General features: G+C 39.4%; 1 protein-coding gene across 27 annotated transcripts in view; it reads right to left on the bottom strand.

Annotated features, from left to right (window-relative positions):
* LOC119721169 (fibropellin-1-like) overlaps positions 1 to 24570 on the bottom strand; it is a 56507-nt gene that overhangs the window by 14039 nt on the left and 17898 nt on the right. For 10 of the 27 annotated variants that reach the window (XM_038191050.1, XM_038191039.1, XM_038191044.1 and 7 more), the window contains 13 exons: positions 23204 to 23332; positions 21890 to 22015; positions 20842 to 20967; positions 19786 to 19911; positions 18539 to 18664; positions 17431 to 17562; positions 15787 to 15906; positions 13340 to 13465; positions 12242 to 12367; positions 10659 to 10781; positions 8974 to 9096; positions 7561 to 7680; positions 1105 to 1230 (listed from right to left, as the gene is read on the bottom strand). In XM_038191050.1, coding sequence (XP_038046978.1) covers positions 1105 to 1230; positions 7561 to 7680; positions 8974 to 9096; positions 10659 to 10781; positions 12242 to 12367; positions 13340 to 13465; positions 15787 to 15906; positions 17431 to 17562; positions 18539 to 18664; positions 19786 to 19911; positions 20842 to 20967; positions 21890 to 22015; positions 23204 to 23332 — 1629 coding nt within the window. The remainder of the gene's footprint in view (positions 1 to 1104; positions 1231 to 7560; positions 7681 to 8973; positions 9097 to 10658; positions 10782 to 12241; positions 12368 to 13339; positions 13466 to 15786; positions 15907 to 17430; positions 17563 to 18538; positions 18665 to 19785; positions 19912 to 20841; positions 20968 to 21889; positions 22016 to 23203; positions 23333 to 24570) is intronic. The other 17 variants (XM_038191040.1, XM_038191043.1, XM_038191046.1 and 14 more) reach the window with 17 other exon arrangements.

The following is a 24570-nucleotide window of genomic DNA, read 5'->3' as shown; positions in this document are numbered from 1 at the left end:
TCATTCAAATCACTCGTGTACTTTTGAACACAAACACTGGTTTAAAGGGAAAATACAACATTTGCAAACATCAAAAAATAAAACTACCAAATCATTTTGAAATACCTTGCTGGACTGTTAGTGAATGACAGTGTAAAGCATCCTGTAAAATCATGGCACCTGGTATAATGTCATTTTCAAGAAAAGTGGTATTTTTGTATCAATTTCCAACGCTGATCGGCCGATCAGCGTTGGAAATAACTGGCTTTTTTTCCAAATACTGGCCCCAATTGACCATCGCACTTGTTTGCAATCGATTACAAACCTATGAACGGGTACGAGCCAGCTAGACTGGTTCCCTGACCTTACAATTCCCCAATGTATGTAAACTGCTCTGTTTCTTCTTATATGGAGTCAGGGAACCAGACTACAAGAAAATGATTGTTTTTCTTGGTTTTTATTGCATTTTCGAACCCAAAACCTCAAAAAAGTCAGTGTAACTAAATTTGCTATATATTTCCAACCCCCCAATTCCATCCATTTCTGAAAATTACAGTAAAAGCAAATGATGTATATTCCCTTTAAAGTTCTGTCCATTGATCACAAAGAAATTAAGTGTTCTTTCAGCAAAACGAAAACAATTCTCATAGGGATGCATGTGAATTGTTTTCGTTTTGCTGAAAGAACACTTCAACTGCAATATTTCAGGCTAATTCATGATTATTCAATGCATTTGGCCTCGTAGTACGTGGGACACAGACGCACCACATTTTCCGTGTTCCACGAGCGCGAGCATGATGACGAATTTATCTTCAAGCAAACTTGACGCACAGTAAAGATGGAACTAGCAAGCTTTACGCAAACCTTTTAGCGGTGTAGCGCATGCAGCTGGAATGTCGCTTGCATCTTAGAAAAGCGGAAAACGCGGAGTGCGGTATGGATCGAGGCTGTGCTACATGGTTACATGTAGCACGGCTTGTTGCCATGGATCGACCAATCAGGATCGCGGATTCAAGTTTACTTGAAGATAAATGTATTTATGTTCGTTTATGCATTTTTTATGGCATAAAACTGGACAAGAAGAGGACTTTTCTTATTTTGCAAAACTCGGTTTGCAGGACTTACTTCTACAGGTGAAGCCGTCGCCTTCATAGCCCTGGTTACAAGTACAGGAATAACCGCCATCTTGTGCCGGCGAACACTCCGCGTTGAAGTCACAGCGGTTGTTATAGCACAGGTCCACAGACACGGCTGAAAATAAAAAACCAAACATTGATCCTTAGCGGTAGACAGTGTAGACGCTCAAGAGTTGCATTGAGGATTCCATTCAGTTCATTTTTTTAAACTGATTCAGCTGACTACTGCTGGAATATTAAGCAGCATGGAATGGACAAAAAGAGAAAAAAACTCTAAGAGAAGTCTGTTTAAGTAAATCTACATGCAAATGTGTTAACATTTTTAAGCAACTCCCAAACTAGACCCAAGGAATTTTTCCAAAATACAGACGACTTTCGCACAGCATGAAGTCAGCTAGTGCTGGGCAATGTCACTTGTTAAAATAGTAAATATCATGTACAAGAAAAAAGGGTGAAAACATGAGAAAAATAAAACAATATTCAATGCACCAAGATAGCTATTAAAGCTGCATTGAATGAGAAAAAAATAATTTCCATTAAAAAAAAAATGAATATTATGCCGTGAATTTCAGACACCGCATTGACTTTCACAAGCTATTTCATGCATATGGAATTAAGGTAGCACAGTAAAACTTGACTAACCACCACCAAAAAACCCCCCAAAAACCACTCATTTGAGGGGTCATAATTTTGAATCTGATTGTTTTATGATGAAGTCATTTATATACACCTTTGGCAAATTTTCTTAGCAACATTTTGATACCCAGTTTGCTACTAAAGACTGTAAACCGTCCAAGATTGACAATGGTTTATGAAAAATGATGTAGTTTGAAATCTTCCAAATGTAAAGGTTATGCGAGGAGAAGTTGCTTAGCGCAAACACACATGCCTGCAATTGGCCCCTATCGACTGCACAGTGCCTGAACAAAGCGCGGGTAATAATTCAATGTCGAGTGCTACCATGCATACAAGCACTTTGCGATTGGTATTCCCCGCCTTTCGTTCTGGGCAGTGTAATATTGTCACGCAGCGATTTCCACTCGCGCGCTCTTTAAAATTGCAACTTTTCAAACTGCACTGTTGTTCATAAAATGTTGTCAATCTTGGACAATTTACAGTCTCTGGTAGCAAACCGGGTATCAAAATATAGCTAACAACATTCTCCAAAGATGTACATAAATGACGTCCTCATAAGACAATCAGATTCAGAATTATGATTCTTCCAATGAGTGTGGACTTTCTTTTTGGTTTTTTTTTTTAAATGTATCCCAGTGCTCCAGAAAAAAAATTGCTAGGACCAATGAGATGATGGCCACAATCTTAGCTGTGCACCAACCACCACAGAATCCCATATTCCATATTATGAACACCACAGAATCATTTCCACGATGTCGCAAAAAGATGTGAATAACAGATATTGATGCTATCTACAAACACAAGCAATATAAGACACTTTTGAAAAGGATGAAGTTACGATACTGTTGAACACTGGACATTTGTTAAACAATTACCATGTTTCTCCGAACAAATTTTGTACTAAGAATGCACGTGACAGCTCAAAACGGGTTGTGCTCGATCGTTTTTGTCAGCACAGTTTTTGTGTCCAATATCAGCTCCCCCCCCCCCCTTGTTTTAGCAGCATGTACTTTTAGACAGTACGGATGAAATTACATGTGCTACATTCCAGACAGATCATGTTTTTGGTGTTCGCAACATTTTTTAAAATCTTGCTGCGCATAGGCTTACACACGATATGACTGCAACCCACAATTCATGTACTGTGGTGAAGTAGGGGTTAAATTATTTTGCCAAAGTTCAGGACTCTCAGCAAAACAAGTGTGTGACTTGGGCATGCGAAATATGAAGTAAATGAAATGCAGCATATGCCTGAAATTAATGCCAGAGAACAATACAACAGTACAAATGAATATTCAAACCTGTTAGTCTGTTCATTTCCTTCAAAATAGCGAGCAGCTTGTAAATTAAATAAAGCATCATTTATCTCCACATCATAATGTATCCATAATTGGCTCCCGTAAGTATCCCAACAGAGCTGCCAACATCTCCTCTATAAACCATGTCACATTTGTTTACAAAATTTGATGATGTGATCACATGATGCCAAGTTTCTGTACACTGTTTTTTTCTGCACTGCATATACAGGGTTATGCAAAAGAAGGAAACCCACTTTTAGGCCAAAAAAAAAAATAAGTCGGTCTCTGGTCAGCGCGCGCGTCGATTTTAAGCATGCGCGTCGATCTTTTTTTTTCCAAAATGTTCCGCGGTAGCTCCAACAGCGCTCTCTATTTCTGCACCTCCTCATTTTTTTTTTACCAAAGAGCACCAAGGAATGGGAAGTTGCACCAAGGCAAATGATCAACAGCACCAAGGCAAATTATGGAGGACACCGATGTACATGAGGACACCAAAAAAGCAAAATAGTACCCCACCTTGTCTGTACAATCCAAGCTTGAAGAGAAAAAAAAAAAAGCAAAAAAAAAAAAAAAAAGCTGCGTGGCCGCGTCAATTCCGGAACTTTGGTCTGACCAGAGACCAAATTTTTTTTTTTTGGCCTTAACTGGAATTTTAACCTACTTACTTAAAGGGAATATACAACATTTGCAAACATCGAAAAATAAAACTACCAAGTTTTTACGAAATACCTTACTAGGATGTTGGTAAACGACAGTCTAAAGCATCCTGTAAAATTATGGCACCAGTTTTCCTCACATACCGGTAGTTCATTTCTGAAAATTACAGCAAAAGCCAATGTACATTCCCTTTAACTTATTTGAACTGTTTTATATAATGTAGTAAAGTATAGCTTTTCAACCATACATATTGAAAAAAATCTTTTAAAAAAATCGCAATAATAGTGTTATAATGCTAATTTGAATATAAGTCACTAAAATCAATATTCTCCACGTGCAAGTCTAGTGTAGTGGTTTTTGTCCTCAAATCAAGCTCCGGAGCTCAGTCAAGAGGATGGAATAAAGGTGTCCATGGACAAACAGGTTTGGCTCATGAAATGTTTAAACTTCCATATCTCAGAGACAAAATATGCATTTGCAATTGTTTTTTCGTCACTTATGTTTAAAGATCATTATTTTAACACCATTAAATTGAATTTTTGAAATATGCTCAACAAGTAGGTGAAAATTGCTGTCAAAAGTGGGTTTCCTTTTTTTTGTACCACCCTGTAGATCTCTTGAAATATGACTGGTTTAAAAACATTAAGTGTTTAATGTGGGAAAAATAAGATGCTTGAAATAAGATTGCCAGTCGGTACCGTGTCTGTGTGATGTCACAGGTGACATGGTCCGTAAAATTCATATCAACCAAATTTGAAATCCAACTTAACTGTTGTTGCTTATAACATTAACCTTTAAAGGGAATATACATCATTTGCTTTTGCTGTAATTTACAGAAATTGATGGATTTGTGGTTTTGGTACGGTAATATATAGCAAATATTGTTACACTGACTTTTTTGACGTTTTGGGTTCTTAGATGCTATAAAACCAAGAAAAACAATCATTTCCCTGTAGTTTGGTTCCCTGGCTCCATTTAAGATGAAACGGAGCAGTTTATAGACATTGTGGAATTGTAAGGTCAGGGAACCAGTCTACCTGGCTTGTACCCGTTCATAGGTGTGTAATTGATTGCAAACAAATGCGGACTAACTAAATATGGTCAATTGGGGCCAGTATTTGAAAAAAAGCCAGTTTTTTTTCTAACGCTGGTCAGCTGACCAGCGTTGGAAATGATACAAAAATACCACTTTTCTTGAAGCTCACCAGGTGCCATGATGTTACAGGATGCTTTAGACTGTCATTCACTAACAGTCCAGCAAGGTATTTCAAAATCATTTGGTGGTTTTATTTTTTGATGTTTGCAAATGTTGTATTTTCCCTTTAAGCGTACTTGTGGGAATATTTTTGGTACGTAGCACCTTTGAAGTTTTCACGAATTGGATGAAAAGCGGGCGTCCATCAGGAGCTTATGCTTATTCTATCTCCAAAATGTGGCTATTGTGATTTTTTGGAAAAGGTTAATGTTGCTTGTGGAGACGCCTTCTCATATCGAACCAATTTTACAGGCACTCAGCATTGAATTAATAGAAGTAAGATTTCCTGACTATATATCTACAGAAGATTACAAGCAGACGGTCATGGTTAATACAATTCTTGTTACTAATGCAATATGTATGACTGTTAGTCACAACAGCCCTTGCTTCAAAAACCCTGCTACGCTTAGTTAACTGTTACCAGTGTGCATCCATACTTCCAGCGCAATCTTTCGCTATTTGCATGGATAGCAAAAACATTCTACGCAATATTCTACCATTAGCTACAATTTGAATGGTTCGCAGCTACAACAACTTGGAAAAGACAGAAGAAACAATAAACTTTTAAAATTTCTTTTTTTCTATTCTATACATTATTTTTTTTTAATTCTATTGTCTACATATGCCGTGACCTGTGCAGTAATTGGCCACAGTATCAAGCAATAGAACACCTACCAGTAGCTAAAATGTTGCAACAAAATATTTGGAATCTGCCTAATATCCGATTTCAATAAAAACTTGGTATCTCAAATTTTGGCAATAGATTTAAAGATTGGGTATGAACTCTATGCATAATGTACATCATTGAAACCAGTGGTGCACACAAGGGGGGCCTCAGGGGGCTTGAGACCCCCCCCCCCCCCCCCCCCCGAAGAGGTTGTCAAAAATTTTTTTTAGTCACCTTGGTGATATGTATGTGGCCTATTTTCGAGTAGTATAATAGTGGTGTAAGTGACGCCACCAACGTCAAAATAGTCCCCCCCCCCCCAATTTAACTTCTAAAAGATCTGGGGGAAAAAAATTGTGAGCCTCCCCCAAAGCAAAATCCTGAGTGCGCCACTGATTGGAACATGATTATTCCCTTGTGTGTGTCCGATGGGCAAGGGGCCTAATAGGTAGCTGCCGATATCCGTGCACAAAAAAAGTGGAGGTTTGTGAATCCACCACAAAAATTGGCAGAATAGTTAGATGCACATTTTTGCATATTTTTCCTAAAATTGATCGTATTTGTTCACTGTGCATGCATACATACATGTAACCTGTCATCACAAATGAGTCAGAAATTGCCATTTTGCAGTATAGTGATGCAAAACCAATATTTGAAAGGGTGGTTGATTTTTTGTTTCCAGGTGAACCTCAATCTGTAAGTCCTGTTCTGCTTTTCCCATCCCCCCCCCACCCATTTTTTTTTTTTAGTTGCTCTATCAAACATCTGTAAAACCTACTTTCATCCCATTTTATTACTTGACAATTCATTCCCTGTTATACAATGGGATTTTTAAATGCCATTTTCTCAAACTTCAGTTTGACAACTTCAATTTAGTCGGTGGTCTTTAGTTCCGTTCGTGTGTCCTTGGGAAAGCCACTTCACCCAACTTGCCTCTCTCCACCCAGGAGTATAAATGGGTACCGGCATTAGCTGGGGAGTAACCTGCGATGGACTGGCATCCCATCCAGGGGGAGTAGACATATTCTCAGTCGTTTCATGCTACTGAAAACAGAGATAAACGCCGGCCTGATGGTCCACATTGGCTCTTGACAGACTTGACTTCTTTTTTTTTTACTTTAGTTCCGTAACTGAACTCAGTACCCCCAACATTATACACCATTAGAAAGCTCTTGTTCTACAGAATCCAGAAATACAAATATCTCACTTCTTAAAAAGTCTGACTTTATGCTCATTTTGTGATGATGAGTCACAAACGCATTCGCGCCATGACAAATCTCCAAATCCCCATATCAGTGCAAGTTTTAGGCAGATTAAAAATCTCGTTGCAACAACACTAAACTGACTGCCACCTGACTATCAGTATTTTGGTCTGGTACCTCGGCACGTGAAGCCGTTCCCTTGGTAACCAGCATTGCAACGGCACCTGTAGCTGGTCCGTGTGGGGATACAGCGGGCGTTGACCGAACACCGATTGTTGCGGCAGCGGTAATCAACAATTGCTGAGTTTAAAGTAGAACAACTTGGTCATTGACTACTTAATACATAATTCATTTAATCCACAATTACTAGTTATAACAACAGTACGGCAATGTTTCTAGGTATAGACCTTTCTATTCTTGGTTGGCAAACTGCAAATTTTGCCAACCACAGGTTGCAAAAGTATGGAAGGTCCAACACTGCAAAAATGAAGAAGAGTTATTACAGATCACCAAAATATCATTTGATTGTTGGAAATACAGCACTGTGAACAAAGCTAACATAATTCCTAAACATGCCTTTTTACTATGTATTGAGGGTGTTATGGGGACTTTTTTTGGAAAAATATGTTACCAGTGGTGACGCAGAGCCCTCTACTGTACATGCGCGGAGCCGTTTGGCACTTTCTTTCAAATACGACCACAGAAATTGTCCATTACACACTGTTCTCACCTTGACATGTGAACCCATCCCCGTTGAATCCCTGGTTGCAGTAGCACTGGTACCCCGACTGAGACGGTACACAGCGGGCGTTGACATCACAGTTGTTATTGGCACAGGGATCGACAATTTCTATCAATGTGAAAAGTACATCAGTAACAATTCAATTTATTACATTGTTTCTTGGGCAGCATAATACAACAATTTAAGCTTGTAAAAAGAAGTGGACGATTACTAACTTTCATCACAAAGGCACAGCACATAGTGTCAGGGGCGGATCCAGGAATTTTTGAAGGGGGGGTCAGGCCCGTCAGATTTTGTTTTAATCAGTATATCAGCTGGTCAGCTGGTACCCTTCTTCTAATGTGGGCGCTGTTCTGTGCTACGCCTCTGTGTCGGAGTGTTGCAGACAGCCAACAGGTAATTATTATTAATATAAGTGTCATCATTTTTTTTTTATCAGAGCAAAAACAGCCCCCCCCCCCCCCCGGATCAGCGCCTGAGTGTATGTAGCACACATGTTTTTTTTCCCCCCAAAGGCAGGTGAAGATATTTTCATGAATAATTCAGTAGTATCGATGGGAAAATTATGTTTATTCATGAAGAAAGAGCAAATCGCATCGAACCATTATTATAGAATTTGGGCTACATTACCTTGTTTTTCAAAGAAAGGCTGTCGTCAAGCTACCACAGTAGCCCAGTGAGATAAACTAAACACCGCAAAAATAAAGTCCATACTCATTGGAGGGGTCATTATTTTGAATTTGATCATCTTATGATAACATCATTTTGTATATACTTTTTGGGAATGTTGTTAGCTACATTTTGATACCCCGTTTGCTACCAAATACTGTAAATTTTTCAAGATTGACAACGATTTATGAAAAATGATGCAGTTTGAAAAGTTGCTAATTTAAAGAGTACGCAGGGGAAAATTGCTGCGTGACAATGTTATACTGCCCAAAACGAATGGCAGGGAATATCGATCGCACAGTGCTTGTTGTATGCATGGGAGCACGCGAAATTGAATTACTCGCGGTTTGTTCGGGCACTGTGCAGTCTTTAAGGGGCCATTAACGGGCACACCTGTTTGTGCTAAGCTATTTCTCCTCGTGTGATCTATTAAATTTACAACTTTTCAAACTGCATCTTTTTTCATAAACCGTTGTCAATCTTGGATAATTTAGTGTCTTTGGTAGCAAATGGGGTATCAAAATGTAGCTAACCAAATTCCACAAAGGTCTACATACATGGCGTCATCATACGACGATCAGATTCAAAATTATGTCCCCTCCAATGAGTGTAGACTTTCTTTTTTTGCGGTGTTTATGATAGTGAGGTTACTATGGATCGAAACATCCCTGGTTTTGAATTCACTGACGCCTTTTTTCTTCGACCATTTTTCTGCTTAAAAAACTATCATACCTCGACAGACAAAACCGTCACCGCTGAAACCATCGTTGCAGTAGCAATTGTATGCGCTGGCTGTAGACACACAATAGGCGTTGACATCGCACGCATTGTTGGCACATCTGTCGATTTGCGTGGCTGGAAAGTTAAAAAGTGACCAAAAAGAGAACAAGAGATTAATTCTTTTACCCAAGCTTGGTCTTTGACAAAGGCATTCCTATGTTGTTGTTCATCCTGTTATTTGTGGCTTACTTATGATTTAAGTTATGGTCGACTTCTTATCGGCTTGATTACAATCAAACTTATGCAGTGCTGGTGTCCCGAGCGTGTTCTTTGTTAGGCCAAGTAAAAAAAAGGTTTCTCATCTAGGCTTTTTCTTTTGAAGGAGGTGCCCCTCCCCCCCCCCTTTCCCCAAGATGGCGGATTATTCAAGATGGCAGATTCCCTTTTCTCGACTCTTTTCCCAATACAAAATTGTGTCCAAGGAGCGATTACCCTTTCTACATAACTATAATTTGTTGGAAACAAATATATTGCGAATGTATGAATTTATAAAAAAAAAAAAAAAGAAGTGGGCAGGAAAAGGAAGTGAGCAGGGACAAGAAGCTGTTTTTTCCCCTCATTGGCCTTATTTTAATTAAGGGAATAAATGTGTGCTCCGGAGGTTTTTATCACTCTGTTTAAGAACGCTTAGAGTCTGGGTGTTGATAATTACCCGAGCCGGAGGCGAGGGTAATTATCAGCACCCAGACTCTAAGCGGTCTTAAACAGAGTGATAAATACCGACCGAGCACATATTTATTCCCATTCATAAATACCTTTTCGGTAAAAAAAAATCAACTAATTCGTTCAAAAAATCCCGATTTTGTTCAACAAGTTAACTTCATACTTTTTGAAACATCCCTCTAGCAAAATAATGGAGTGTTCAGCTGGCGAGTAAGATGTAAACAACCCTTTGGCGTAGCATGTTCTGCGTGATGTCGCGCAGAACGCACCTGGGGCGTTTTGCATTTAGAACTATAAAATTCTGACTCGCTGGTAGTGTTGCGCATGCCTACGTGAGGATTGTGAACATTCAACCAATGAAACAGTAAGAGGCACTGGATTTTAAGAAGTCCACATTTTATTGTGACACTGGAAAAGTGTTTAAGACCAGCTAGCCATGTCTTTATCATCCGTTTAAGACCGTGACGGGCTCTCGACCAATAGGAATAGCTAAACTGCCTGAGGTATTTATGAATTAGTAATACTGATTGCACAAAGGGTTTACTAATGCCTATCCTAGTAATACAAAACCATTACCCCCGACTCGTCTTAAAGATTCAGTCCATCATTTCTAATTTGTGCGTTTTGTACGTTTGCTGAACAACTAAACCTGATGAAGTTTCAGCTCAGCTTCAGCTGTATATTTGGAGAAAAACATCATTCTAGGATCTTTATTTCAAATCAAAATTTGCTTAATCATGTTTTGAGTTGGGCCTGAATTCAGTGTCCGAGACACGTTCTCACTCAGCCAATTGCAGCTACGCAATGAGGCACACTGATACGACGAATTAAAGCAACCGCACACGCGTGTGCGTCATGTCAACACTTGCGCGCGCTTCACCGAATAAGAAAACGGAAATTGCCAACTGTGCGTCTGAAGCTATTTAAGACTACTTCCGCTGGATTCAATACAAACAATTTCAAAAATCCCGTACCTCGGCAAGAGTAGCCGTCTCCTTCGTAGCCTTGGTTACAAAAGCACTGGTATCCCGTCTGAGTTGGTACACACCGGGCATTTCGATCACAGTTGTTGTTGGCACAGAAATTTATCTGCTCGGCTATAAGCGAAGAAACAAAATTTGGGATAAAAAAAAGAGAAAAAGACAAACCTATCAATGAGAGAATAATTAAAACACGTCAACAACTCATGGGATATTTTAATGCAGTACCTTAGGCCAAAAAAAAAAAGTCTCCGGTTTCTGGTATGGAGCTTGCCCCAATAGTGGTGCGGCGACGCGGCTTTTTTTTTTTTTTTTTTTTTTTTGCTTCAAATGTCGGCTGATGACTGCAAATGGTGCCCGACTAAACTTAGTGCAAATATATGGGAGTCCAGAGAGGCCACATAAATCTTATTCTCGATCATAACCCCATCTAAAAACACGTTAAAGTTTGGCGGTTTTGAAACATCATCTTGTATTGAAAAAAAAACTTTTTCATTTTGCCGACGCGCATGGCTACGGCGACGCGCGCATACCAGAAACCGGAGACTTTTTTTTTTTGGCCTTAGTTAGGGTTCATAATAAATTGCCATAATATTGGTCACAATAATGGTCTGAATGCAATTTTGAATATGTGGAACAAAAAGAAATCAAAGAAATAAGTTTTAACAGTCTGAATTATGTTTTAGAGGTATATTTGACCCTTGAAAAATATAATGATTTAATTAACTGATTTGTTATATCGTGTGCTTGGATACTGTAATTTCATTGGTCTAGGACGGCCATGTGGTTGGACAATAACAATGCATGTCAGACGCTGAGGGTGATATCGCAATGCGTGAATTGGGCGCGTTGTGGAATCTGCCAGTGCACTAGCTTTGCGCATCAGGACATCAAAACCTTCAGTTTTCAACGGTTACATCACAGTGATTTAATTTATTTCTCACACAGTAAGTTACAACCATTTATCTTTTTGAGTCATTGGCACGATATAACAAAACTATAGCTGACTGCTGTGATGTGGGACATGCCGTTTTTAACCCCCACGGGGACGCATTCACCTCGGATGCTATGCGCCCCTCAGGTGTTAGAAATGTCATATCCCATGCATGGGCGTCGTGAGGGGGGGAGGGGGGGGGGGGGCAAGGGGGGGCACTTGTCCTCCCCCTGGACAAGCCCCCCCAAAAAAGAGGCGCAAAATCATATTGTTGCTAATTTAATGGATTGGGGGGGGGGGGCCAAATATCCCTGCCCACCCTCGAAAAAATGATCAATCGGGAAAATGCTAAAAAATATAGGGATTGGGGGGGGGGGGTTCTTTGCCCCCCTGTAGAATAAAAATCCTGGCGAGACCCATGGTCCCATATCACAGCAGTCAACAACTGTTAAATGTCATATTAACTATTCAAGTTTTATAGTAACTAACAATGCCAATAACTATACCACCACTATAGTTTTCAGGGAAAAAATTAGCTACTCTTGCATGCAATTTTTTTTTTTACAGGCAGAAAGAAATGCACATCATTAAAACAAAAACCACAAAAGCAAGAAAATAAACAAAAAAAACAGCCACTATCTACCCTCGCATGTAAAGCCATCACCAGTGTAGCCTTCAAAGCAGTAGCATTCATAAGCGTCTTGAGCGGAGGCTACACAACGAGCGTTCGTATCACAGGCATTGTTAACGCAGGGGTCGGTGGTATTAGCTGCAAAGAAATGATGCATGGTTGCAGGATTTACAAGCAAAGCCAAACGGAGCAAAGTTTAGAAAGCTGAGAAAATGAAATACATGTAGTTCAAGCTGCAAAACCAATAATGGTATAGACAAATCCGTTGAGTGATTTGACCACTAAACCGTGCATGTGGTGTATAGACCTTCATCATGTTGCAACCATTTCAGTCATGTTCCCTGTATGCAATAACAGTACTGAATGATAATGTGTTTTGTGCAAAAAGGAACCAGTCTATTTTTCCTTCCAGCCTCGCTTTGGTTTCGTTGATTTGAATGGGAAAAAATCAAGATGGCCGCCACATGATAATTGTCTATTGTTGATGTCCCCTAACGTGGAGCAGCCCCTCGTAGGGTACTTTGATTTTTGCCTCTGAAGGCTTTGCATCAAATTTCACAGTGAGTGAAATTTCATCAAGCTCTAAACATTACCGTTCATAAACCTTCAGTTCACCAACCCTTTACAAAGTTAAGAGAGCAATTTCACTCTGGTGTAACTTTCCAACTTTACTGCGAAGTGCGCAGTGAACCCTTTTAAAATGCGCCCAAGTATAAGAAAACAATTTTCTGACAAACACATAGTTGGATATGTAAGTGGAAATAATAATGGTTTATCAAATTTCGTCAATTTAAAGAAATTCTTTGATGTTCACTTGGGGATTTCCGGGATTTGTTCAAGTGTGCCACATTAGGGAACACTTGGCCAATTTTGTGCCCAATTTCCAGACAACACCACTGTTGAATTTCAGACTAAACATTATGACACTAAGATTGTTCACTAATCATTATAGAGGTAATAGTACCAGTATTTAACTGAATGAATGTGAAGCTTGTCCCCCCCCCCCCAAAAAAAAGGGTTTGGCGACACTGCAGGAGGAAAATTGGGGAAAACATCGATGAATTTTAAAATATTTTAACAAAACAAGAAGAACAATCAGCATCTATCTACCCATGCATGTAAAGCCATCACCGGAGTAGCCTTCAAGGCAGGAGCATTCATAAGCGTCTTGAGCAGAGGCTACACAACGAGCATTCATATCACAGGCATTGTTAACGCAGGGGTCGGTGGTATTAGCTGCAAAGAAATGATGCATGGTTGCGGGATTAACAAGCAAAGCCAAACTGAACTGTGAGGCAAAGTTTAGAAAGCTGAAGAAATTACAAGTTCAGGCTGCAAAACCTGGTATAGATGAACCCAGTTGCCATAAATTTGGCTGCGGAACTATGACTGTGGTGTTTTTGCAAATGCTCCGTAGCAAAATGGCTTTCACACTGTTGAAAAATATCCATGTTGGACCCAGGTCCAACACAGACCCTGTCACACTAGCAAGAATCTAACATGGTTTCTACATGGGTCTGGTGCTCTACACAAGTAAACTCCAACCTGGTTGGAAGGCTCTACCTGGGTAGAACATCCAAACTCTACAGCAGGTGTGAACGGTCCGCCTGCCCACCCATGCTGGGACCTGGTTCCGCTTATGCTGTACCCGTGTTATTTTCATCACAGGTAGGCGAGGCGACAGTGTGAAAAGGCCTAGAGGCCTTGGTCTAGACCAGGTCAGGACCAGGGTTGGAAGGCTCTACCCGGGTAGAACATCCAAACTCTACAGCAAGTGTGAACGGTACGCCTTGCCTACCCATGCTGGGACCTGGTTCCGCTTATGCTGAACCAGTGTTATTTTCATCACAGGTAGGCGAGGTGACTGTGTGAAAAGGCCTTGTTTACTGGGGAAATTGTCGACTGCACAGCTTCAAGATTGTTTCTTCAAACTCGCTCTCACAATTTTAGTATATGTGATTAACAGAACATCATCCAGGGTACTTTTGCTAGAAACCCTACCAAAGGTAACAGTTGTCTAAGTGACAAGCCTGCACAGTGCAGCACGATCCATGAGACCAATAGTCTCAAGACCAAACCACCTAGAGTCTGTGGTCACCTAATGCAGCAGGATACAACTGAGGCGTTGTTCAATGGGACTAGCTCTCATTGTCTCAGAAGCAGTCATTTATGCACTGGTGTTGGTAGCTGAATGCATCAAAGTGCACCACCTTCTAAAGCAAACCACTGCAAGTTTGTAAGAACCAAAAGATTCTCACCACTAAGCACTAGGATAAACACAACCATGCTTAATAAAAAAAAAAACTACAACAACTGAAGCTAATGATAAAGTTTCACGCGCAAAAAAGAACAAACTTCCAACTTCCAACAGGAATTCTACAGATTGAAAAGACAGAATTTCTGCAAATGGCTTAGCTTGCTTGAAGCAGCACAACCGGCACCAAGCTATGACTTTAACATTTAACGTTCAGTACACTTCAACTCTATAAAGATGAAAGCTTTGCGTATAAGTAATTGGTTGACCTACTTTGACCCCATAACTATGGGTCAGGTTAAGAGGTCACCTCAGACATTTTGTAATCTTTGATAAGGTCCAACGTGTTGACAGTGCTTCTTGTGTCATTTGAGCTGGTTTTGAAAGTTGACCTATTTTGACCTTTGACCCCATAACTATAGGTCGGACAAAGAGGTCACCACAGACATTTTTTAATGTTTGACCCAGGCCAACATGTTGACAGCTCTACGTTTGTCATTTAAAGCTATAGTCCATCATTTGCAGCTATCCGAAAAGTAACTGGCGTAATTATTGTTAAAAAACATACTTGGTTGAAAGATAGTAAGGGGACTAAACTCCCTGTGAAATTATTCTTTCTGGCGAGCTGTCATTTTGAAGTAATCAACGAAAGAAGGCTTTTCCAACGGTGCTTCTTAAGACGCACCGTAGGAAAATTTTAATTAGTAGTTCGTTTTGTTATTCGGCGAAGCGCGCGCAAGCATTGGCACGACGCACACGTGGTTGCTATAATTCATCGGATCAGTGCGCGACATCGCGTAACTGCAATCGGCTCAGTGAGAACGTGTTTCGGACGCCGAATTCAGGCCCAATTCAAAACATGATTCAGCAACTTTCGATTTCAAATTGAGATCCTAGAATGCTGTTTTTCTCAGAATATACAGCTGAAGCTGAGCTAAAACTTCATCAGGTTAGTTGTTCAGTACCCTTCTTTAGATTTTGAACACTTATGTTGCTTCATACGAACAAAATGCACAAATTACAAATGATGGACTATATCTTTAAGCTTATTTGAGAAATTTGACATTATTTTGACCTTGACCCCGTGATGACCTTTGACCCCAGTTTGGTCATGTGAAATGTTGGGGCTGGGCAACTGATACTTTTGACAAATTTTGGTTGAAATTGGTCAAAATATGTAGGAGCAATAGACAATTTGAACGTTTGTTACTAACAAACGAACTAACTAACTAACCTACGGACTAACAGAGATACATGGGTACTTGTAGCTGCTAAAAATGAGGAAACAACAGCCATTATCTACCCTCGCATGTAAGGCCATCACCAGTGTAGCCTTCAAGGCAGGAGCATTCATAAATGGCTGGAGAGAAGGCTACACAACGGGCATTCGGGTCACAGACATTACTGGCACAGGGGTCTGTGGCTGCAAAGAAACGGGGGCATGATTGCAAAGCGAAAAATAATGAGGGTGACATGCATTCATTCAAAAGACAAAGAAAGAAAGTCATGCAGGAAATGTATTTTTACTGACGAGGAGTTTTTGCTTTTTCAGGCAGCATACTGCAAGGCGATTCTTTACAATAAATGGTGTCAAATTGTTTTCTATTATGCATGCCAGGACGTCTTTGTGTTAATTTCCATTTTTTTTCAGCCCTTTCACTTTGGATGTTGTGTCTGGGTGAATTTTTAAGACCGCTCGTTGATAGTGTAGTCAAGTCTATTTCCGAGTGTGACAAGTTTAGACCATTCTGCGCAGGTCCCATGAACGAAGGACCCCTTCAATGGCGTAAGCATTGTGCCAACTATTGTTCAGATAATCCATCCTCGGGCAGTTGCTTTGTCTAAAATCTGATTACATTTCATCCCTTGGGATGAAATTTGCTGCGAATGTTTTAGGACATCGCATTTTCATGAAGTAAAGACCCGACTTTCACTGTCTATCTAAAAACCTTTTTCTTCTTATTCAAAGTACACTGTCTATACAGCCATATACAGTACAGTAATAAGACTCTGATACAGTAATAAAACTCCAATTCTGCTAATGCAACCTAACATTACAGTAATCTTTTGGACTCAAGAAAAGCTCTTGATCACAACACTAGTCTTGTACAATAACACAATTTTGTTCTGCTTAGGATTGTCATAAATGCATGACCCACAGTACATCTTAACGGTGCTGCAGCATGTCATTTTGACAGATTAAGGAGTTGTTCATTTCATTTCAAACAGTCACAATGAGGAGTACACCAACTTTTGGATATAATTTCTTTAAAACTTGATCGAAAACCAAAGACATTTCGAAGCACGAGAAAAACAATCACTTAGGTAGAGAACAGACAGAGTTGCATTTATAGGAAAACATTTCTGTAAGCCAGGGCCGTCCTGAATATACCTTATACTTGATTATCAACCAAATATTTGAATAGTTTTCTGCCGGATTGAATATTCAAACTTCGCACATACACACACGACTGTGATTTTATTTTTATCGTAATGCTGCGGCGCTTTATAGTCAGGTACCATTTTGTTGTTGACAGTCACTTTTTTGTCGACGGCTGTTCAATGTTCACATACTTTTAGCAGGTTAAAGCCCTTTTAAAGTTATCCAATACTTACGGCAAAACACTCCAGCGTCCCAAATTGATCACAACACGTAAATTGTAAACGGCACACGCATCGTGCAACTTTTTACCGGCACAGCATGCAGTTGCAGCTGGTAGTTTTGAATATCCGAATATTCGGTTAAACACAGTTTCGAGTAATTGAATACTAAAGTACTCAAAAACGGACTGCCCTACACTAAGCACACATCTCTAACCACAAATTTAGCCGTGCCATGAAAGCAGACCACAAAAAAATTGCCTCATTAAACTAGTTTTGTTTCAATTTGAAATGTCCTTAACATAAGAAAAATTGAATATAGAAAAAAAAATTGGCCACTATCTACCGTTGCATGTAAAGCCATCACCAGTGTAGCCTTCAAGGCAGGAGCATTCATAAGCGTCTTGAGCGGAGGCTACACAACGAGCATTTGCATCACAGGTATTAATGGCACATGGATTTGCGGGATCGACTGCAAAGAAACACGGCATGATTGCAGAGAATATGGAACAAAGCAAAGCAAATCAATGAACAGAAAATGCACAAGGCAGCAAGTCAGGCAGTAACTACATTAAAGGTAGAGTGGAGCATTTGCAGCTATTCACAAAAATAACGGACCAAATTATCATTAAAAAGCTTACTTGGTCTAGAGACAGTAATGTCACTCAACTCCCTATGAAATTATTCCTTCTTGCATGCTGTCATTTTGAAGAAAACAATCAAAGAAGTTCATTTCGAACAAATGTGTCTTGTGACACATTTTTGGAAATTTCTGTTTTGGAGTTGGTTTGTAATTGGGTGAATCAGTGAATGGGTGCAAGTGTTGATACGACGCATGTGTGGGGATGGTTGCTATTATTCGTCGGTTTGGTGTGTGACATCACGGAACTACAATCGGCTGAATGAGAATCATCTCCCAAAGTCTGATTTTGGGATTGCGCACTTCAAAATATGACTTTGAATTGAAATCAAGATCAAGAATATTGCGTTTTTACGGAATATACTGCATTCACAGAGCTAAAACTTCATTAGGTTTAGTTGTTAAACATGCGTCTTTATGTTTTGGGCGCTTTTGTTGCAAACAAAAAATCCACAAATTAATGACAAATGGTCCATTCTATCTTTAAACACAAGAATGAAGCAAAAGCAAAAAGAAACACAAAGAAAATAATATGGACTGAAGCTTATGTTTATGGACAGCAAAAATTTTTGGACATTTACAAGGAAAAGGTTTGTTTTTTTCTAAATGGAGAGTAAAGTATCCACAGTTTCTTATATTTTGCATTACCACATTGGAAATATTGACCAAGTCTTTTTACATTCAAAAGGAATATCGAGATACTTCACCAAAAACTGAACAGATTTCCTTTTTTTTGTTCTTTTTTTTTTGTAATGTAAATGCTATGTGAAAAAGTGGTTTCACAAAAAAAGGGGACAAATCAAACGCTATCTACCCTCGCATGTAAAGCCATCACCAGTGTAGCCTTCAAGGCAGGAGCATTCATAAGCGTCTTGAGCGGTGGCTACACAACGAGCATTCACATCACAGGTATTAATGGCACATGGATTTGCGGGATTGACTGCAAAGAAATATAGCATGATTGCAGAGAATACGGAGCAAATCAATGAACAGAAAATGCACTTAAGTCATTAAGGCAGTTAGTCAGGCAGTAACTTGATAAAACATAAAAATAAAGCGAAAGCACAACAACAAAAAACATTCAGAAAATAATAGGAACTGAAGCTTATGCACAGCATGAAATTCTGAAAATTCAAATGGAACAAGTGGTCTTTTTTAAATGGACAGAATTTTTTTTACATTTTCAAGAGAGACAATATTTTCTGTATTTCAGTGTTTTGGTCTAGTTCTTGTGTGAGGGATGTTTGAACTACCAAAATTGATATTCATAAGATAGAACTTACATCGGGAGTGATGTAAATTCAATATTGGGTTTTTCCCTTCACTGACGTAATTATATATATAATGTATACACAGTGTTTTCCTGAGTGATTGTGTGAAAAATTTACAAACTACTCGGTTGGGACTCGAACCCACTACCTCCTGCTTACAAGTGCAGACCCTTACAAAAAGTCATATAGGATCCTACAGGATGTATCTTATAGGATTCCTATACGAACTTATAGGTTTTTCGTCACTTAATATAGGATTAACCCCAACTCCCTAGGGGGTGTGCAAAATTGTATTGAATTTGGAGGATTCAGGACTGTTAGGCCTATTCTATGGGATTTATAGGAATTCTATAGGAATCTTAAAGGAATCTTATAGGAATGCTATAGGAATCTTATAGGAAAGCTATAGGAATCTTATAGGAATGCTATAGGAATCTTATAAGAATGCATTAGGAATCCTATCAGATTTGAAACAGGCAGCCAACACCAGCAAGCTCAGTGGTTAAGTGGTAAGACGTCTGCACTAGTAAGCAGAAGGTCATGGGTTCAAGTCCCACCCAAGTAGTTTGTGAAGTTTTTCATACAATCACTCGGGACAACACTGAGTATACATTATTTATAAAATTACATCAGTGAAGGGCAAAACCCAATGCTACGATAGATTTGTCCTCGTAAAGAACACATCAAGATCCAATACCAAAGACGAAGTTATTCCTTTGACTTGGTTTTCCCAACGTAAAAATCATGTGAAAAATTTGGATTCATTACGAAAAATTGAGCCATTATCTACCCTCGCATGTAAAGCCATCACCAGTGTAGCCTTCAAGGCAGGAGCATTCATAAGCGTCTTGAGCAGAGGCTACACAACGAGCATTCGCATCACAGGTATTAATGGCACATGGATTTGTAGGATTGACTGCAAAGAAATACAGCATGATTGCAGAGAATACAGAACAAAACAAAGCAAATCAATGAATAGAAAATGCATCTAAGTAATTAAGGCAGTTATGCAGGCAGTAACTCAAGAATAAAGCAAAGCACACAAAAAACCACACAGTAAAATAATATGAACTGAAGCTTATGTTTATGCACAGCATGAAATTCTGAAAATGGAACAAGTCTTCTTTTTTTTTAATTGACAAAAAAATATTTACATTTTCAAGAGAGACAATATTCCCTGTATTTCTGTGTTTTGAATTATTGCATTAGTCTTTTTGTGTGTTCCAGATTTGGAACTACATGTACATGTACCCAAATTGATTTTCACAAGATAGAATTTTGGGTTTTGCCTTGACCAATGTAATTTTATAAACATGTATACTTAGTGTTGTCCCAAGTAATTGTGTGGAAAATTCACAAACTACTCAATTGGTACTCGAACCCACGTCCTCCTGATTACTAGTGCAGACGTCTTACCACTCGACCAATGAGCTTGCCAGGGTCAGCTGGCTCCTTAGAATCTGACATAGCAGTGGGTACTACAACCAAACTATTCATAAGATGGAATTCGCGTCGGGGTGATGTAAATCGGAACCTGCCAACTGACCCCAGCAAGTAAGGTGGTCGAGTGCCAAGACGTCTGCACTAGAATGCAGGAGGTCGTGGGTTGGAGTCCAAACCCGAGTGATATTTTCACACAGTCACTCTGAGAAACACTGATTATACAGTCTTCACAAAATTACGTCAGTTGAAGGGCAAAACTCAATATTGAAAACTGATTGTCATTGTAAAGAACACATCAAGATCCAATACCAAAGACAAAGTTATTCCTTTGATTTTTTGTCCCCAATGAAAAAATCAAGTGAAACATTTGGTTTCATTCAGAAAAAATTGAGCCATTATCTACCCTCGCATGTAAAGCCATCACCAGTGTAGCCTTCAAGGCAGGAGCATTCATAAGCGTCTTGAGCAGAGGCTACACAACGGGCATTTGCATCACAGGTATTAATGGCACATGGATTTGCGGGATTAACTGCAAAGAAATACGGCATGATTGTAGAGAATACGGAGTAAAGCAAAAGCAAACCAATGAATAGGAAATGCACCTAAGTCATTAAGGCAGTTATTCAGGCATGAACTGGACAAAACACAAAAATAAAGCAAAAACACAACCAAACAACACAGAAAATAATATGGACTGAAGCTTATGTTTATCACAGCATGAAATTCTGAAAATTTAAAGGGAACAAGTGGGTCTTTTTTAGATGGACAGAAAAATATTTACATTTTCAAGAGAGACAGCCGTCTCTGTATTTCTGTGTTTTGTATTATTATTGCATTGGTCTTGTTTTTGTGTTGTAGAGTTTAAACAACCAAAAGTGATTTTCATAAGAATTAACGTCGGGTGGATGTAAATTCGAAATTCGGTTTGGCCCTTCACCAATGAAATTTTTATACCATGTATATTCAGTGTGATTGTCCCAAGTGACTGTGTGAAAAATTCGCAAACTACTCGGGTGGGACTGGAACCCACGACCTCTGCTTACTAGTGCAGACCTCTTACCACTCGACCACCGAGCTTGCCGGGGTCGGCTGGCTGGTTCGAATATGATATAGCTGTGGGTACTGCAACCAAACCATTCATCAGATGGAATCTGTGTCGGGGTGATTTGAACCAGCCAGCCGACCCCGGCAAGCTTGGTGGTCGAGTGCCGAGATGTCTGCACTAGTAAGCAGAAGTTCATGGGTTCGAGTCCCAACCGAGTGATATTTTCACACAATCACTCGGGGAAACACTGAGTGTGCAGAGTTTACAAAATTACGTCAGTGAAGGTTAAGATCCAATATTATTGTCATTGTAAAGAACACATCAACATCCTATACCAAAGACAAAGTTATTCCTTTGACCTTTGAAAAATTTGGTTTTAAAAAAAATTGTTCAAGCCATTATCTACCCTCGCATGTAAAGCCATCACCAGTGTAGCCTTCAAGGCAGGAGCATTCATAAGCGTCTTGAGCGGAGGCTACACAACGAGCATTCGCATCACATGTATTACTTGCACATGGATTTGCGGGATCGACTGCAAAGAAATACAGCACGATTGCAGAGAATACGGAAAAAGCAAAAGCAAATCAATGAACAGGAGATGCACCAAATTATAAAGGCGGTTATTCAGGCAGTAACTTCACAAAACACAAAAATAAAGCAAAAACAAAAAAAACACACAGAAAATATTACAGTACCTCATAAATTTATCCGGCAACCGCGGCATTTCATTGGTCCATTCCAGCAACTCAAGCGTGTGAAAGTTTTTACTATAACCCCACGTCGTCGTACGCGCGCGTGACGCGCAAAAACCAGGGAGGTACTATCACACACCTGGTTCGCAGCCTTAGATTTGTTCCAGTACTGTGTTATCTCGTTACCAATGACGCATGTGCTTGTACATGCCTACCGTGGAGAACACCAGTGAGGACAGTTGCATGTGCCAGTCTATTACAGCATACATCAAAATGGCAACCGGTGGTGCTTGCTTTGCGATTTTAACCAAGAAGGAACTTGGTGAACTTTTTCACAATAATAACAAATCCATTGCTTTGTGTGAATGTTAAAGTTATTAAATGACACAAAATTAACATTCTACTCTGTTTGTCTCCTTAAATTAAAATATTGTTTCACTTTATCCAAATACTACAAGTTCAAAAACATGATGGAATGGACCAGCGAATACCGTAGCTGCCTGATGAATATTTATGAGGTAAAGTAAAACAAATACAGTATGTTTTGGCTGGGAAATTTCGCCTCGGAAGATAGTCCCAATCATCCAACACCTCGGGGTCATTAGTTTTCACTATTTCTCCGCAAACCATGTTGTATTTGTATAATATGATCTGAAACTTATATTTATGCACAGCATGAAATACTGATGTAAATTCAAACCAGCCAGCTGACACTGGCAAGCTTGGTGGTCGAGTGGCAAGACGTCTGCACTAGTAAGCAGGAGGTCGTGGGTTCGAGTCCCACCTGAGTAGTTTGTGATTTTTTTCATACAATCACTCCGGGAAACACCGAGTATACAGTGATTATAAAATCCCGTTGGTGAAAGGCCAAACCCAAAATTGAAAATGTATATTTAAGTCTAAGGAACACATCAAGATGAAGATCCAAACCCAAAGACGAAGTGTTTCCTTTGATTTTTTTTTTGAAAAAAAAATTGTGTGAAAAATTTGGTTTTATACAAATAAAAGAAAATTGAGCCACTATCTACCCTCGCAAGTAAAGCCATCACCAGTGTAGCCTTCAAAGCAGTAGCATTCATAAGTGTCTTGAGCGGAGGCTACACAACGGGCATTCGTATCGCAGGTATGATTAGCACAGGGGTCGGTGGCATTATTAGCTGCAAAGAAATGGTGCATGGTTTCCACAAATTAAAGCAATCAATGACCAATGATGCACGACAGTAACAAATACGAGGCAATCAGCTATGAAAAAAAAATGGCAAATCAACGATGTCGGCCACACATTTTGGACAATTCAACTTTGCAACATGCGAACAGGCCTCGGAACCTCTTCATCACAGCTACTTTCTGTTCCCAAAACTCGCCTGGCAAGCTACGGGGACCGGGCCTTTTCCAGCTGTGCACGTCCTCTCTGGAATTCCTTGCCAGACGAGTTTTGGGAACAGAAACGCCATCTTAAGACTCGTCTTTTCAATCTTTCATTTAAACCACAGTGATTTGCTAGTGACCGGCGCCTTTGAATGGTCCTCCAGATACTGTGCGCCTTATAAATTATCTGTTATACGTGTAAAGGTACCACTAAGGAGACACGTTATCGTAATTTCTTCGCACGATGGGAGACATCGGTCATTAGGCAGACATTTTCATGTCTCCCTTATGTCACAGCCCCCCTTTAGAGGCACAATTTTATTGTCGCAATTAGGTTATGTTTGTTGCTCATGGTCTAATTAGTAAACATACCGAAATTCGTGGAAAAAGGACAAGGGAATAGTGGGTTATGGCACATTTAAGTTTGAAAATTTTGTGCACAAGTCTATTGGGATATCTCCCAAAAGTCCAATCCAGGGTAATACTATTATCTATATTATAAATAAAAGTTATTATCATAAAAAGGGATTTTTAATTATGAGAAAACGTATCAGTGTCTACAAGTTAATAATAAAATTATTCATCCAACTTTTTTGCTATAGTAGCAATCAGCTCGAGTCACCATAGCATCAGACGTACGAAAACACATTGATTTTTGTCGTTTACTCATTAATTTATTCAGTTACAAGGCAACAGCTAAACTGTTGAACACTGTTAGAAATAAACTATCCCTCAATAAAATACAGACAATAAGCTTCAAAATAATATACATGTTTCATTTGTGGTATTTGGATTTTTGTTACATTTTTCATTGAGGTTTATTATTCAGTGGATTTCCTCAAAAGTAAATGTAACACAAATAGTTGCGGGCGGTATTACGTCACCCGGTGAAAAAATCCATTCATGTGCACACCAGTTTTCATTGGTTGCTATGTATTACCATTCAGCACTCCAGATTCAAGAACCATTGATTTTCAAGCAAATGGGTCTGGGAGCTAGATAAGCCAATGTAAAATATTCCCAGATG

The sequence above is a fragment of the Patiria miniata genome, unplaced genomic scaffold (assembly GCF_015706575.1).
Source record: "Patiria miniata isolate m_02_andy unplaced genomic scaffold, ASM1570657v1 HiC_scaffold_13, whole genome shotgun sequence".
NCBI lineage: Eukaryota > Metazoa > Echinodermata > Asteroidea > Valvatida > Asterinidae > Patiria > Patiria miniata.
The sequence above is the reverse complement of the archived record's forward strand: the minus strand, read 5'-3'. Positions and strand labels throughout refer to the sequence as shown.